Source organism: Balaenoptera acutorostrata, chromosome 20, assembly GCF_949987535.1.
Source record: "Balaenoptera acutorostrata chromosome 20, mBalAcu1.1, whole genome shotgun sequence".
In the NCBI taxonomy this organism is placed as follows: Eukaryota; Metazoa; Chordata; class Mammalia; order Artiodactyla; family Balaenopteridae; genus Balaenoptera; species Balaenoptera acutorostrata.
In genome coordinates, this window is record NC_080083.1 from 11,371,167 (window position 1) to 11,386,239 (window position 15,073).

The following is a 15,073-nucleotide window of genomic DNA, read 5'->3' on the forward strand; positions in this document are numbered from 1 at the left end:
CTTTTAAAATTAAAAGTTTAAAAAGTGACACCAAACTCCTGGCCAACTGAACCAGAAACGGCCAGGCCATCTGCTAGCTGCCCAGTGCCCTGCTGTCCGGCTGGGACGGAGGGGTCAGTGCGCGGCGAAGGGGCGGCGGGCTGGGGAGGGTGGGGGAGGGGCCGATGGCGGCGGGGGCCGGAAGCGGGAGGCCTGGCGCCTGCGCACTAGCCCAGCATGTTCCGGCAGCGCAGGCGCTCTTCCTCGCGTTTCTCCTCCAGGCGGTTCTCCAGCAGCCTGAGCTCCCTGCGCACCACCTTCCGCATGGACGGCTCCAGCTCCAGCACTTTCTCCAGGTCCGCCTTGGCCTCTGCCTCATTCCACACCTCGGCGTGAGCCCGGGCCCGCAAGTAGTAGGCCTTCGCGATGCCTGCGGGGAAGATCCAGCTGGACCCGCCACCCAGCCCCAGAGGCAGCTTCGACCCTGCGCCCGGCGGGGCTTGGCCAGCTGACACAACCCTTAACCTTGACCCTGATCCTTAACCTCTCTGTACCTCCAGAGCCCATCTCCTCCATTATAAAATACGGACGATGATAATCGCAGTACCTACTTCCCTCCCTTCCGCGGACCCTTCCAAGGCCCTGCAACTAATTTTACATTCACAACTTTCTATTCTTTTCTTACAGAAGCGCCCCAAATGGTGCAAGCTCCAGGCCCAATCCCTGCACCTGTCCCTTACGGTCACTATAAGGAGTAAATGAAATGATAAATGCAGAGAATTTAGCGTGTGACGCAAAGTAAGTGATGTTGTAACGTTCTTCAAACATCGTCTTCACAAGTATCGCCATATCCGCGCATCACGGATCCTAGAATGTACTTAATATTGTTCTCTGTATTGATTGCCCCCATTTTTAAAACCCGTTTACCGCGCCACACAGGTTTGGTGAACTGCTTATATTTTGCCCTTAATGCACCTTAAAATAAAATACCTCCCACAATAAGTACAGCTCAATCATTACCTGTGATATCGTTATAGGCTTGGGAAAACCCTGCTGCGTGGAGGCGAGTTTTGATGCCCTGACAGGGTCAGAAGAGAAGGCCGCGGAGGTCTGTGCACGTGACTCCGGGCCCCTGGGCGGGATTGGGCGTCCCTCCCTGCCCCAGCCCCGGACCCGCTTCACGCCGCCCACCTGGGAGGTGCCGGAGGATGTCACTGGTGTGCTCCAGCACCTCGTAGTACTCGCCCTTCTTCAGCAGGCATTGGCAGTAGTTCAGAATCAGGGTGTTGATCATCTTCTCCAGCTTCAGCCACTGCACCTCCCAGGGTTTCTCCTGCCCGGTGAAGAAAGGTCTGCGGCTGCCCTGCCCCCACCCCTCTCCCCCCGCGCGCAGGGCCAGTGCAGGGCTGTTCCTCCCACATGCACCCCGCTTACCAACCCCCTGGCGGGCAGCCTCCCACCTTGGTCTGCAGGTTCCTCAGGCAGACGATGGCTTCCTGGTACTTGGTAGAAGCCTCCTCGTAGCGGCCCAGCTTGAAGAGCCGGTTTCCTTCCCCATGGAGGATGGGCACCGCCTGCATCTTCTCATCTTTACTCAGGTTCCAGGTCTCCCTCTGGTACTGGCTGGGGGCCTCCACCTGCCCCAAGAGCTGCAGGTCAGTAAGGCAGGGACCCCGAGTGCTCGAAGCCCAGCAGGGCAGGCCCTTTCCCTTGCAGGGGACCAGAGAAAGTGGACCCAGCACATCTTGCTGAAGTCATTTCTTCATTTTCCACAGTGAAGATCGCGGGCCGAATCATGCTTGCTGGCCAAACACATACAAACGGGGGAAGGAAGCAACAAGCCCCCCACCCAAGGCCTTACCCTAGATCAGAGCCTTTGTGCAAATTAAGAAAAGGTACTCCTTTGTCAACACATTTTACTTCTAATATTTAGAAAATTGCCATGATACTCATTTCATTAGAACAGGACACTTTATTGCCTGTTGGAATCTGTTGGAATCTGTTGGAAAAATATTATTATAAAAGCACAAATATATAATGTCTCTAATGAGCACCTTAGAAGGGATGCCCTCTTGCAGTGCACAAGCCACACAACTGTTCAAGCAGGCCCCTTGGTGACACAGTTCTTATTTATTTGCACTCACCCATGTAACCCTCAGGCTGAGCCTCAGCCTTGGCCATTAGCTGAGTCCTGCCCTGGTTTGACCCTCTCCCACCACCCCACAGACAAGGGCCATCAATCATTCTGGGGTCTGGGGGAGAGATTGTGGATGGTTCCGTGCAGCCTCTCCCACTACTGGAGAATGAGATCGGAACCCACAAACCATAGGGACTGGGGCTGAGGATGTAATTCTAGACTTTTGGAAAAAAATGGAAGTAGATAACCAATAGAAATAAAATGCCTCCAAGAAGAAAATAATTTTAAAAAATTAGTCCCGGGGGGCTTCCCTGGTGGCACAGTGGTTGAGAGTCCACCTGCCGAGGCAGGGGACGCGGGTTCGAGCCCTGGTCTGGGAGGATCCCACATGCCGCGGAGCGACTGGGCCCGTGAGCCACAACTGCTGAGCCTGCGCGTCTGGAGCCTGTGCTCTGCAACAAGAGAGGCCACGATAATGAGAGGCCCGCGCACCGCGATGAAGAGTGGCCCCACTTGCCACAACTAGCGAAGGCCCTCGCGCGGAAGCGAGGACCCAACACAGCCAAAAATAAATAAATAAATAAATAAATAAATAAATAAATAAATAAATAAAAAAGCGAGCCACTAGTGTGTATTTGGACCAATTTAAAAAAAAAAAAAAAAATTAGTCCCGGGCTTCCCTGGTGGCACAGTGGTTGGGAGTCTGCCTGCCAGTGCAGGGCACATGGGTTCGAGCCCTGGTCTGGGAGGATCCCACGTGCCGCGGAGCAACTGGGCCCGTGAGCCACAATTACTGAGCCTGCGCGTCTGGAGCCTGTGCTCCACAACAAGAGAGGCCGCGATAGTGAGAGGCCCGCGCACCGCGATGAAGAGTGGCCCCCGCTTGCCAGAACTGGAGAAAGCCCTCGCACAGAAACGAAGACCCAACACAGCCATAAATAAAAAAATAATTAAAAAGAATTAAATCTTAAAAAAAAAAAAAATGCTGACTTCCATCTTAAAAAAAAAAAAAAAAAATAGTCCCCAAAGGGCTTTTCCCTTGGAAAAGGCAAAGTACCGTGTTTTGGGGGGGAGGGGTCCAATTCCAGTTCCCCTGTGGTTTATGAACCCTTTATCGTTCTCTAAAGAGGAACTGGGTGATGTCCAGTGACCCGTGGGGCTGGGCTCCCCTTGATGCCCAGTGACCCCTGTTGCTCTTCGATGCTGGGACAGTACCTACCCCGCCTCCCATGCCCCAGGGTCACACCTGCAGCAGCTCTATTACGAAGATCAGTGGCTGCGGCTCCTTCTGCAGCTCATCCAGGTCCTCGTAGCCCAGTGTGTGGTAGGCGAACATGTTGGCCAACCCACACGTGTGCACGTGCCACTCAGTGGGGTCCTTGCCCTCCGCCATCTGCCGCAGGCTCCGGGACAAGATGGGGTAGACCCCTGTGTGCTGTGGGGAAAATTGGGCGGATGGCATCAGGCTGTCTGCTCAGAGCCAGCTGGACCACAGAGAGCCCCACTCTGGGGCCCCCCCAGAGCAGGACTCCTGCTCTCTCCCTACACCTGCCCCATGGCTGTTACTACTCATCACCCCAGTGTACCCCCACTAATCACTGTGGTTACCTGTGTGCCAGGGAGAGTGCGCTACACCTGTTAGCTCCTTTAATCCTTAAGGTGACCCAACGAGGGAGGCACTACTATTCTCCCCATTTTAGAGATGTGGGAACTAGAGCCCAGAGAGGTTAAGTGATTTGCTTAAGGTCACACAGCTAGGAAATGAGAGCCAGGATTCAAACCCAGCTCCGGGGACCATGCTTTAGCCGCAATGCTATGCTACCTCTTGCTGGCCCTTGTGGTCGACTCTAACGGGTTTCTCTCCCAAGGAGACCCTCAGTCCATGAAGCCTGTGACCCGCAGGGACGGGAGCATGGAGAGCTGTGGAAGGAGCAGGGCTCTGGGCCCACGAGGGCCGGGTTGGTGTCCTGATGGTGCTGCTGACTGGCAGTGAGTCCAGGTCACTGCAGCTCCCTGAGCTCCCATCCCCTGGGTTGCACCTATCTGATAGTGAGGCTGGTGTAGGGGTTAAATAAATGAGATGGCGCAGATACGGGGCCAGCTCACCACAGCTTCACCCAGCACCAGGAGCTGGGGTGGCCACCCTCAGGGTGGAAGAAGGCTAGGAAAATCAGCTGCTTGGCCTCAGGCAAGGCCTGTGGCATTTTAGGCCTCAGCTGCCCCATCTGTGAGCTGGGCTGCCCCACAGATGAGCTCTGAGAACCGCTCTCCAGGGGCTGGGTTCTGAGATGGCCCATCTCAGGCTCCTGAGCCGCAACTCCAGTAAAGACACACCACTGGGAAAGTGAAGGGGCAGGAATGGTTCAGCTTGGTCTCCAAGTCACCAGCAAGGGGATGAAGGTCACCCCCTCCCTGCCTCCACCAGCCAGGATTAGCCCGGAGTACCTTCGGCTTCTTTGTGAGCTGGGTGACCAGATGGCAGTTAAGCCTGTTGAGATTAAAGCTGGATGAAGAGAGGGAGGGGCCCCCCCCGGGAACAGCTTGCTGAAGGGAGGGTGCACTCCTGGCCCTCACATAGCAGCCCCAGCTCGCAGCCCCCTGCCTCCCAGAAAGTCAGTGCTGAGCTGCTGACCCCAGGAATGGGAGGCTGCTTGGACATGACCTCAGACCAATGCCTTGTCCCATTAGCCACCTGCCACCCTAGCGCTACCAGGGATGCTGGTTGGCACGGTGGACTGTAGGATGCCACCGGGAGTGGGCAGAAGTCCCAAGAAGAAGGATACAGGCCAGAAGAAGGAGCAGAACTCCAGGGTCCTGCACCCACCTCTGCAGCACCTCCACTGAGACTGGGCAGGGGGACCCCAGGACCACTGCCCCTCTCTGGGGCTTCAAGGCCACAGCCTGTTTCTGTCTGAGGGGCTCTATCTATCTGGAAATTGCAAACTGGCATCCTGGAGGTCACATTCAACTCCCATATTCGTTTCGTTTTATCCTTCACATGGTGGGGTTTTTGTGTTAATTAGTTGCCAACACTTAAGCATTGAGAGAACTCATGGACTAATGAAAATCTCTGGTTTGTCTCTAAAACTCAGACTATCCAGCCACACCCGACCTGCCCCTTTCACACAGCAGCCATCCCGTTGGAGCTGAGGAGCAGCTGCCCCCTGTGGATGGAGCAGATGACCTTGAGTCACCCAGGGGCCCTGGCCCTTGTGGTATTTGAGTTTGCAACCCCTGGCCTCACTAGACTGGGCACCAACAGAAAATTCCTCGTAGAGACCAGTGTGCTCCCTGGGTAGAGGGGGTGGTAGTGCATTTCAGGGCAGAAGCTCCCAGAGCCCCTGACGGCCCCTGCCTCTTCATACTCCCTGGCCTGGATGCTACCTCTCTTCCCACTTCTAGGCCTGGTGAACTCCTATTCATCCTTCAACACCCAGCTCAATGTCATCTTCTTGAAAAAATTCCAGTGTGCTCCCCTCCTGTGGCTCTATACCAATCTGTCCTCACTCATTTATATCGTGGTGCTACCTGCCCTGCATTGTAATTGCTTAGGTGTCTGCTCCTCCTCCAGAATTCAAGTTCCTTCAGGGATGGGGACTTTGCCTGTTTAGCCTCTAACACCTAGCACAGGCCAAACCTGGTGCACTGAATGTTTTCAGATAGATAGACCTACAGATAGATGACGGGTGGATGCTTAGTGATGGAAGAATGGATTATGAATAATTCTGGTTGAAGGGAAGGATGGATGAATAGATGCCTAAGTGTGTGGATAGAAGGATGGATAAAACATGGATGCATAGGTGGGTAAATGACTCTGGAAAGTGTGTGTGTGTGTGTGTGTGTGTGTGTGTGTGTGCATGCGCAATCATAGCAGCTGTGAGCTGGGGGGGAGATGAGGGGGACTATTGGAAAAACCAGTAATCATCGTGGCATAAAAATTACTAGCCTGTGAGATGGGCAGTGCACTCATGTGACCACTAATGTGATCAAAAGAACACAGAGCCCACAGGAAACCAAGAACCATGCCCACATTATGGGAATAACCGCAGCTTATGGTTTTGCAAACAACAAATCAATCAACCCATCAAAGAATTTGACAGCCTTTTATGCACTCAGCACTCCTACATTAGCAAATATGCATCCTATGGAGAAGGGGCCCTTGTTGGTGACCAAGCTTTGTCTAACATATGGCCTAAATTATGGGCACATCTGGGTCTAAGAAAGTACAGGAGCACTATAAGCAAAGTCAATAGATACCATTTTAAACTAATTGAAACCACAAAGAAGCCGATTTTCTGAAGACTCGACTTGTTAAAAATAAAACATCTTTTAAAAAATTAAAACATCAGGATAAAGAATAACATAAGGACTGGTACAAAGAAAAGATGCTCAACTAATATTTGCTAAGTGAATGAAGAAATGAATAGCACGTTGGCTAGGATCCCCTAGGGGTAGAGGATGGCATTGCAGCCTGGCTCTATTAGACATTGTAACCGGAAACAGTGCATAAGGAGGGGACCAGGGATCCATCCTTGATCCTATCCCTTAGCTTGTTTGACCCAGAGCAAGTTACTTTCCTCCTCTGAGTCCTTTTTTTAAAATATTTATTTATTTATTTGGTTGCACTGGGTCTTAGTTGCGGCACGTGAGAACTTTAGTTGTGGCATGTGGCATCTAGTTCCCTGACCAGGGATTGAACCCAGGCACCCCCCTGCATTGGGAGTGCAGAGCCTTAGCCACTAGACCACCAGGGAAGTCCTCCTTCTCTGAGTCTTATACTTCCTCATCAGTAAATCAAGGAAGTTAGTCTCTAGAATGCTTCTAGCTCAAAATAATAAGCTCCCACTTCTCAATTGCCCTGTCCCATGATTTGCCCTAGTATACATCAGATCATGTAATCCCCACAACAGCCGCTTAACATGGGGATTTGTTAATTTATAGATGAGGAAATGGAACGCTAGTAGGGAAAAGGGACTTCCCCAGGGTCACACAGCTAATAAATGAGCAGAGTTCAAATTCCGGTCTCTCTTTCTCTCTCAAATTGCTTTTCCAAAAAGTCAGTGGCTCCTGGTGAAATAATGAATCTGGGCATCCACCCAGAATCCAATAATCCTTCCCAAAAGTGAGGGCTGTGAGGTGGGCCCTGCACCCACATCCCACCAGCCAGCCTTGACATCGATCGATTGTCACTTTAGCAGCACCTATTCTTTTGGGGGAATCCATCTTCATCGCTACCATAGCTGAGAAGGAGCAGGCAGGGTTCTCTCTCCAGAGTTTTGTTTTACCCTCTCTTTCCTGAAACACAGCAGCCCTGCAAAGCGGATGGGCGGGGCCTACTTACAATAGTGTCACACCAGAACTCGGCCACCTCGCTGACCCGCATGGACGTCAGCAGGATCTCCCAGACCTCCAGCTTGAACATGTTCCCGATGATGATGTGCATGGGATGGCCCACCTGCTTGCTGTCGTCTATCACCGTCCGCTCCTCATCACATTTCAGGGTTCGGAAATGAAAGGTCACCTGGTCACCAAGAGAGCAGACCCTGGTCTAGACATACCTCCCGAGGCCCAGCAGAAGCCACCCCTATCACTGACTCCCTGGGCTGTCCTCTCCCAGCCCCAATCAGACCTTAGAGCATCCCCCGCCAGCCTGCACTCCCCCACTCCCTCCTAAAGGACCCCATCCCACTCTCGACAGCTCTGCAGGTCAGGAAGTCCTTCCTTAAACACGCCCTAGATCTGAGGCCGCAGACCCAGACACATCCATCATCCATCTAGGAGCCCACCAGAGATTCCCGGACAAACACCCTGAGCCCTGAAGGCCCTTCCTTCTCCCTCAGCATTTGGGACTTCAGAAAATTCCCAAAGCCCCACCCGCACTCCACGCTGAAGTTTAATTTGCAAAGTATCAAAAACACCCCGTGAATGGGCACCACTTCAGAGCTACCCAGATGCCTGGGGCAGAGGGAAGGGGAGGGGCGGTTGATAATTCCAGCAAGGACCTCCTGGCCATTTGTTGGCAAAGCTGACGAAGGCTGTTTGCAGTGCCCTGTGGCCAAGCTGGAATGCAGAAGGCTGCCATGGGGGCTTTTAACTGGTCTGGGGGGGCGGGCCCCACTCACTCGGGCTCCGGTGATGAAGTTTGGGAGCTCCCCCGTGCCCCCATGCAGAATGGTTTTCTTGATCCCTTCCACGTTGAGGAGCAGAGCGGCGTCCATGGCTCCAGGTGCGGGGTGACGTCCAGCCCAGCTGAGATAATCTGCCTGGAGGAAGGCACTTAGGTGGCTGAGCGGGGGAAGGGCGGGGGGGGGGGGGGGGTGCGGAGCGGGGGTTGGGTGTGAATGCGAGGGATAAGGTGAGGCCACTCCCGGCAGGCTGGCACTGCCCCGTCTTCTGCTTCTAGCAGTGACGCAGGGACCCTGCCTGACATCCACTGTTACTGCCTCAGCTTCTGTTCTAGCCCACCCTAAGGAGGAGGGAAGACAGCTGGAGCTTTCTTAAAGAAGACAGGAGGGGACTTCCCTGGTGGTCCAGTGGTTAAGACTCCGGGATCCCAATGCAGGGGGCCCGGGTTCAATCCCTGGTAAAGGAACTAGATCACGCACACCGCAAAGAACATCCCACACGCGGCAACAAAGATCCGCGTGCTGCAACTAAGACCCCGCGCAGCCAAATAAATAAATATTAAAAAAAAAAAAGAAGAAGAAGAAGAAGAAGACAGGGGATGAGGAGTGAGCAACAGGAGAGAGGCCTCAGGCCACTGAAGGAGGAAAGGAGGGGGCACCGGAAGCCCCCTTTGCCCTGCCTGGTCCTGGGGCGCTGGTCCTGGTCTCAGACTCTTAGTCCCTTTGGAGCCCAGGCCGGGGTGCAGTCCTGCTTCCCTCTTTTCTGTGTCCCGCTATCTCCTCCCCAAGATCTGCCCGCAGGTTTCTGGCTTGGGAGAGCGCTAGACGGAGTAAGAGAAGGGGAGCAGGTTTGGAGAAAGCTGAGGAACCCCCACCAGCCCTGCTCCTGTCTCCCCTACAAGGTCTGGCTGAGGACAGTGAGCTCTCCCGTCCCCTTTGCAGGGCTTCATCCCTGTGCCCTGGCACCCAGGCAGAGCTTATTCTGGGCATTTGGGGTTTTAAAGTGAAAAATGATGTGAAGACGTGGTGTTTGGCGCCACCTTGTGGCCAATTCAAGTTCTCATGCCTCGGCTCCCCCAGGCCTTGAGGGTGAGAAGGATTCTGAGCAACACAAAACTTGCTCTTCTTGACCAGAGGCTGTGTTACAGGGAGCAGGGACACAGGACCCTGGCACAGGGAGAGATGAGAACACGGCACTAGGAGCCCAGGAGAGCTGCGTTCAAAGGGCTGATCCCACCTCTTATTTCCTGACCTTGTGGCTTTGGGTATCTCCCACCCTATCTCCATTTTCCCAACTGAAATGGGAAAATCGATCTCTCCTGCCTCCCTCTCTATGAAATTGAGAAGCTTCCCTGAAAAGTGAGTGGGACCCCCAAACCCAGCATCCCTAAAAGTTTTGACTCCCATGAGGAACCACTGGCATACAGCAGGGCCAAGCCTGGGCCAACTGGTCTGGGCCACAAACCCAGACTGGAGCAGCTCAATCACCCCTCCAAGACCCCTCCCTGAGTGCTCAGAACCTCCCCACTGTGGGCCCAGCTCCATCTCTCTCTGGGGACAGGGGATAAGGTGGAGGGGGGTTGCAGAGGTCCTCCTTTTCTGTTCCATTCTTTCTGAAGCCACATAGCAACCTAGAGCAGTCTGCATGCGTAGGAGGTAAGATGGATACTTAGATGGTAAAACTACAAAGAAAAATCAGAGAGATTCCCATAAAAGTCAAGGGAGGGGGTACCCAGAGCAGGGGCAGTGGTTGCTTCTGGGGTCCTGGCAATATTCTGTTTCTTCACCCAGGTGATGGTTACATGGGTGTTGGCTTTATAAGTATTCATGCTACTAGCCTTTACGCTTTAGGCATTTTTCTGTCTATGATATCATTCACAATGGAAGAAAAAGTTCTAATTGGGTCTCACCTTGCTCAAAACTCTCCCTCTGTTTCAATTGCTTCCCTTTGCAGAGAGTCGAAAGGCACACATGGGGACTTCCCTGCGGTCCAGTGGTTAGGACCCCACGCTCCCACTGTAGGGGAGGGACGTGGGTTCAATCCCTGGTCAGGGATATAAGATCCCACATGCCACATGGTGTGGCCAAAAAAAAAGAAAAAAAAGAAAGAAAGGCGCACATGGATTGCAGAAATACCTAGGAGTTGAACTGACAAATTTGGCCCATGGTTGGCAAGGGTGAGGGGTACAAGCAGAAGGGGGTGTTGAAGCTGAGGCCGGAAGTTTAAGTTTCACTGCTGAGAAAAATGAGGTGCTCAGGCCACAGCCTCCAGAGGGACCCCCAGCCACTGTTTGGCCCACAAACTAACCTCCTAATGGACTTCATAAAAATGCAACTCTAATAACCTCAATCCTCTCTGAAAATTCAACAAAGGCTTCCCACCACCATCAGGATAAATTCTAAGCTCTTTCCCTGGCCGATGGGGTCCTTCAAGCCCTGCCTCTTGCCATCCGGCTCCTGGCCTCTCCATCTCGCTCAGGCTTCCTCTGCTCCTGGAACTTGATGGAGCTCTGGCCTCCCAACATCGGCCTTTGCAGATCCCTCTATTGGAAATCCTCTTCGGCTTTGTCCCCCTAACTCATCAGCTAAAACATCATATGCTAAGGGAAACCTGCCCCGACCCCCCAGCTCCAGTGGGTTCCCCATTCCTTTTACACCCTCTCATCATCCCTAGCACCTCACATTCATGACATTTTGCACAGTTTAATGTCTGCTTCTTCCATCACACTGGCAGTTCCATGAGGTCAAGGTAACTGGTGGAAGTTTTCTGTTAGACAGGGAGCCTTCAGGTCAGGGCAGGGCTGGAGCTCCTTCTCCTCCTCCAACCTCCTCGCCAACAGAGGCAAGGATGGAGCTGGACCCAGAAAGCCTCAGCCTGGAACCACGGACTGGTTTTTCCTCCTTACAAGGAGGACCAGGAGCCCCTGTACCCACCACCCCGCCGCTGGGAGCCTGCTCACCTCCGTACATTTTCCTTCCCACCACCTTGCTCCACCCTCCACAGGAGGCCAATAGAGAGGCTCCTTGTTCAGAAGAAATTGTTTCTTCCTCCTCTTGTTGCCATGGAGACCGCTCTCCTTCACCTGCCCTTCCAGTCACAGAGCTGAGGGAGGCGGGCTGAAAGCTTCAAGCAGGGAGGGCCTCAGCGTGCATTCAACCCCTCGTTCCTGATGCTTGATGAGGCCGTGGAATCTAAGGGTAAGAATTCAGGTTTCAGAGTCAGACCTTCAGGGTTTAAGTTCCAGCTCCGACCCTCTGTTCCATCTTGGGCGAGACACCTCACCCGTCTGAATCTCAGTTTTGTCATCTGTAATGGGAATAAAAATAGTACCTGCTTCATAGCGTTGCTGTGAAGATTAAGGAAGATTAAAGAAAGGAAATGCACTTAGCAGACACATGGTAAGGGCTTCACGCATATAAGCTATTGTATAGATGCCCGTGATGTACGAGCCAGGCACTGCGACAGGCAGACAGGCACGGATGGACAATGGCAACACGACAACCAATTTGGGAGGATTTGTTTCTACATGTGTCATCTTCCCTGAGTCTTTCCCACATGTTCAACTTAGTTTCCAGAAAAATAATAACTCTTGCTTTCCCCCCTCGTATTTCATTGGTAGAGGACACGAATTAAATTCCCTAATTACAATAATAAATCCAACAAGCATACAAGAAGTGTGGGAACAAACTCTTGGAAAACAACTCAGCTAGGGGAAGAAGTTGAGCAGGCAAAACCGAGCAGCGTTTTTCAAACCGCAGCTCACAACTCTTAGAGAGCCATTGTAACATAAACTTAGCGAGCTGTCACCAGGATTTTTTTTTTTTTTTTAATGAAATAGAAAATATGTCAAAGCACCTCACACATAGTCAAGTATCGTTTCAGGAAACTTTTGTTTTAGTTACACATATGTGTGTGTGCTGGGGGTCTCACCTGGGTCCTGGGCCCCCAAACATGATGTTCCTTGTGCAAGAAGAACCCCCCTTCCCCTGCCTCCCACCTCCCCACATACACACTCAAACACACACAAACACACACATTCTTTGCTTGGTGAACTCATTTTCTGGGTCTCAGCTTTAAGTGACATAATTTTTGTGTCATAATTTTCTTTGATGAATCGATGACTGGTTATTTAATTTATTCATGTCCGTTTCTCCCCACACACTAGAGCTGAGCTCCTGGAGGTAAGGAATGCATCCGTTTTGTTGACCTTTGTGGACCGTTGTTAGCACAGTGCTGAATCTATCAAGACACAAGTAGGTATTTGGAAAGACACATGAGGGGACATGGGGAAGGAGAAGGGGGGCCGGGAGAGACCAGGGTTGGATACACCTGCCGGGGAGAGGTGCAGGCTGAGGAGACGCAGTGGGGTACGCTGGTGAGGCTCATGGACCCTGGTCCCAGACTGAGTTTGAATCCTTGCTGCACACTAACCGGGGGAAATTGGGGCCCCACCTGACCTCCCTACACCTCCGTTTCCTCATCTAGTCCTTGGCTGCCATGAGGGGCTCATGAGTTCCTTCTGTAAAGTGCTTGGAACACCAGTACCTGGTGTATAGTAAGTGCCTCGTATTAATCGTTCTCCTCCCATGGGGAGGGTCCCTTCGCAAGGGTGTGGGTGAGATCACCCAGAGGTGAAGAATGGGGTTAAGGACTGAACTTCAAGGGGCCCATCAGTCAAAACTCTGGGTGGGGGGTGGAGGGTTTCAGGTGAGGACGGCAGCAAGGAAACGGAAGCGGGAGCATGGCCAGTGCTGCTTTGAGGTGGAGGGGGGACGAGGCTTTCTAAACGGTGGATTTTTTAGTTTGGATGCTAAAGGGAGGGAGGGAGGCACTCAGCTGGATAGAGGCGACGGGGCGGGGAGCGTACTTGGAGGAGGAGGGGAGGTGCACCCAATCTGTCCCCTCTTCCAGGATGGACTTTCCTGGGGGTCAGCGCGGGTGGCAAGTTTGGGGGACAGAGGGTCAGTCTCCGGAAGGCACAGGGTCACGAGAGAAGTTTGAAACAAAACTTCCACAGGAACCCAAGGCTCCGAGCTCCCCCAGCCCAGGCTCTTTCTTACCAAACCACTGAGACCTCCAAGCAGGATGGGAGGGGCCCCTAGGAGCTCGGGACCCCGCCTCCGCCCCGCCCGGTCAGACCAGCCAGAATCCTTTGTAGTTAAGGAGGGAGCCCAGCGACCGGGGGCCGAGCGTCAGGAGGTGGCGCCGGGGCTGAGCCGGCGCGGGTGAAGGATTCCGCAAGCTGAGCGGGCGGGACCCCAGAATACAAAGAGGCCTCAACGCGCGGCTCCCGGCCCGCCAGACATCCAGAGGCATGAATGGGGAAGGCCGGGCCAATCCGAGGCAAGATTCACAGCCGCGGGCGCAGGGGCCAATGGGATCCCCGACGAGGCAGCGAGGCGGGGGCGGAGCCAATCAGCTGTGAGGACAGGGCCAGGGGGCGGATCCACGCGATGTTTCAAATCGTCTGGATGGGTGAGGAGCAGCTGTGCTCGGCGTCTGGTTAGCGTTGGGCGCTGTTGGGTGAGTGCGGGCCGGGGCGTGGTAGGGCCTCTGTTCAGAAGGGACGGGAGGTGGGGAGGGGGGATCTCCCGTTAGGACGGACACGGTATGTGGGGCTTCTGGGTATAGCCGGATGGACATTGGGGTGTCTGGTCAGCCCGCCAGAGCGCGTGGGGTCAGGGCGAACCCGTGAAAGAGCCGCTGGTCCTGCCCTGGACCAAGTGCTGAGGCTCGGTGGCGGCCGGCCAGTCCTGACTGCCTCCCTCTCCGCCTGAGGCAGATAACGGAAAGGAGGCTGGGATGAAAAGACAGCTTGTTTCAGACACTTGCAGCCCGGGACACCTTGCTGACCGGCCTTGTTCAGCCTCTACCCTCTTCTGGGCCTCGCTGACCCCTCTTCCAGGAAGCATCCTCCTTCCTGCACCCGCAGTTGCCAAGTGCCCCACCCCACGGGCCCCCATCCCATCTCTTCCCCCGGTACTCAGGGTGTCTTTGAAGCCTGGGAATGGGACGGTTGGGGAATGCCTTGCTGACCTCCCTTTGATCTCCTCTCCAGGGTCTGCTTGGCAGAACAGACTCTCGGCCAGGCAGATGGCTTCTCGGTGGCCGGCCGTGGGGACCTCCATGCGTCGGAGGTCCCTACAGAGCCAGGAGCAGCTGGAGGAGAGCGAGGCCCTACAGCCTGCAGTTGGCCACCCAGACAGCTCCAGCGGGGCCCTGGACTCCCTGTGCAGACAGTTCCAAAGGAGGCTGCCCCTGAGAGCAGTCAGCCTGAACCTCAGGGCGGGCCCCTCCTGGAAACGCCTGGAAACCCCAGAGCCAGGACAGCCCGGCCTCCAGGCTGCAGCTCGCTCAGCTAAGAGCGCCTTGGGTGCCGGTGTCCCAGGTAATGTCGAACGTGTCCAGGATGGAGGGCTTTCTTGTTTTGTTTTTTTTTTTTTTTTTATAATTTTATTTATTCATTCATTTATTTTTGGCTGTGTTGGGTCTTCGTTCTGTGTGAGGGCTTTCTCCAGTTGCGGTGAGCGGAGGCCACTCTTCATCGCGGTGCGCGGGCCTCTCACTGTCGCGGCCTCTCTTCTTACGGAGCACAGACTCCAGACGCGCAGGCTCAGTAGTTGTGGCTCACGGCGTAGTTGCTCCGCGGCATGTGGGATCTTCCCAGACCAGGGCTCGAACCCGTGTCCCCTGCATTGGCAGGCAGATTCTCAACTGCTGCGCCACCAGGGAAGCCCTGGAGGGCTTTCTTGATGCTGGATAATAGCTGCCCCCAAGGAGCCCCAAGAATATAGACTCTGCGAAGACAGGGCCTTTGATTTGTTCACTGCT

The 15,073-nt window shown here is 54.0% G+C and overlaps 1 protein-coding gene across 1 annotated transcript; it reads right to left on the reverse strand.

Moving 5' to 3' along the window:
• Positions 1-206: 206 nt before the first annotated feature.
• Positions 207-11,301, reverse strand: AIPL1 (aryl hydrocarbon receptor interacting protein like 1). Its single transcript, XM_007177389.2, has 7 exons — positions 11,202-11,301; positions 8,239-8,379; positions 7,458-7,637; positions 3,363-3,551; positions 1,440-1,616; positions 1,171-1,312; positions 207-409 (listed from the first exon to the last, which is right to left on the reverse strand). The coding sequence occupies exons 2-7, from the start codon at positions 8,332-8,334 to the stop codon at positions 207-209; spliced, it is 987 nt and encodes a 328-aa protein (XP_007177451.1). The 5' UTR covers positions 8,335-8,379; positions 11,202-11,301.
• Between the last annotated feature and the right edge of the window lie 3,772 nt (positions 11,302-15,073).

What these genes read in the sequence shown, in the direction of transcription:
- AIPL1 (XM_007177389.2), bottom strand. Translation starts at nt 8,334, where the DNA reads ATGGACGCCGCTCTGCTCCTCAACGTGGAAGGGATCAAGAAAACCATT. An exon ending in ACTTCATCACCGGAGCCCGA is followed by an intron (nt 7,638 to 8,238) that starts GTGAGTGGGGCC and finishes CTTGGTGACCAG; the next exon opens with GTGACCTTTCATTTCCGAAC. An exon ending in TCGTAATAGAGCTGCTGCAG is followed by an intron (nt 1,617 to 3,362) that starts GTGTGACCCTGG and finishes CTCTTGGGGCAG; the next exon opens with GTGGAGGCCCCCAGCCAGTA.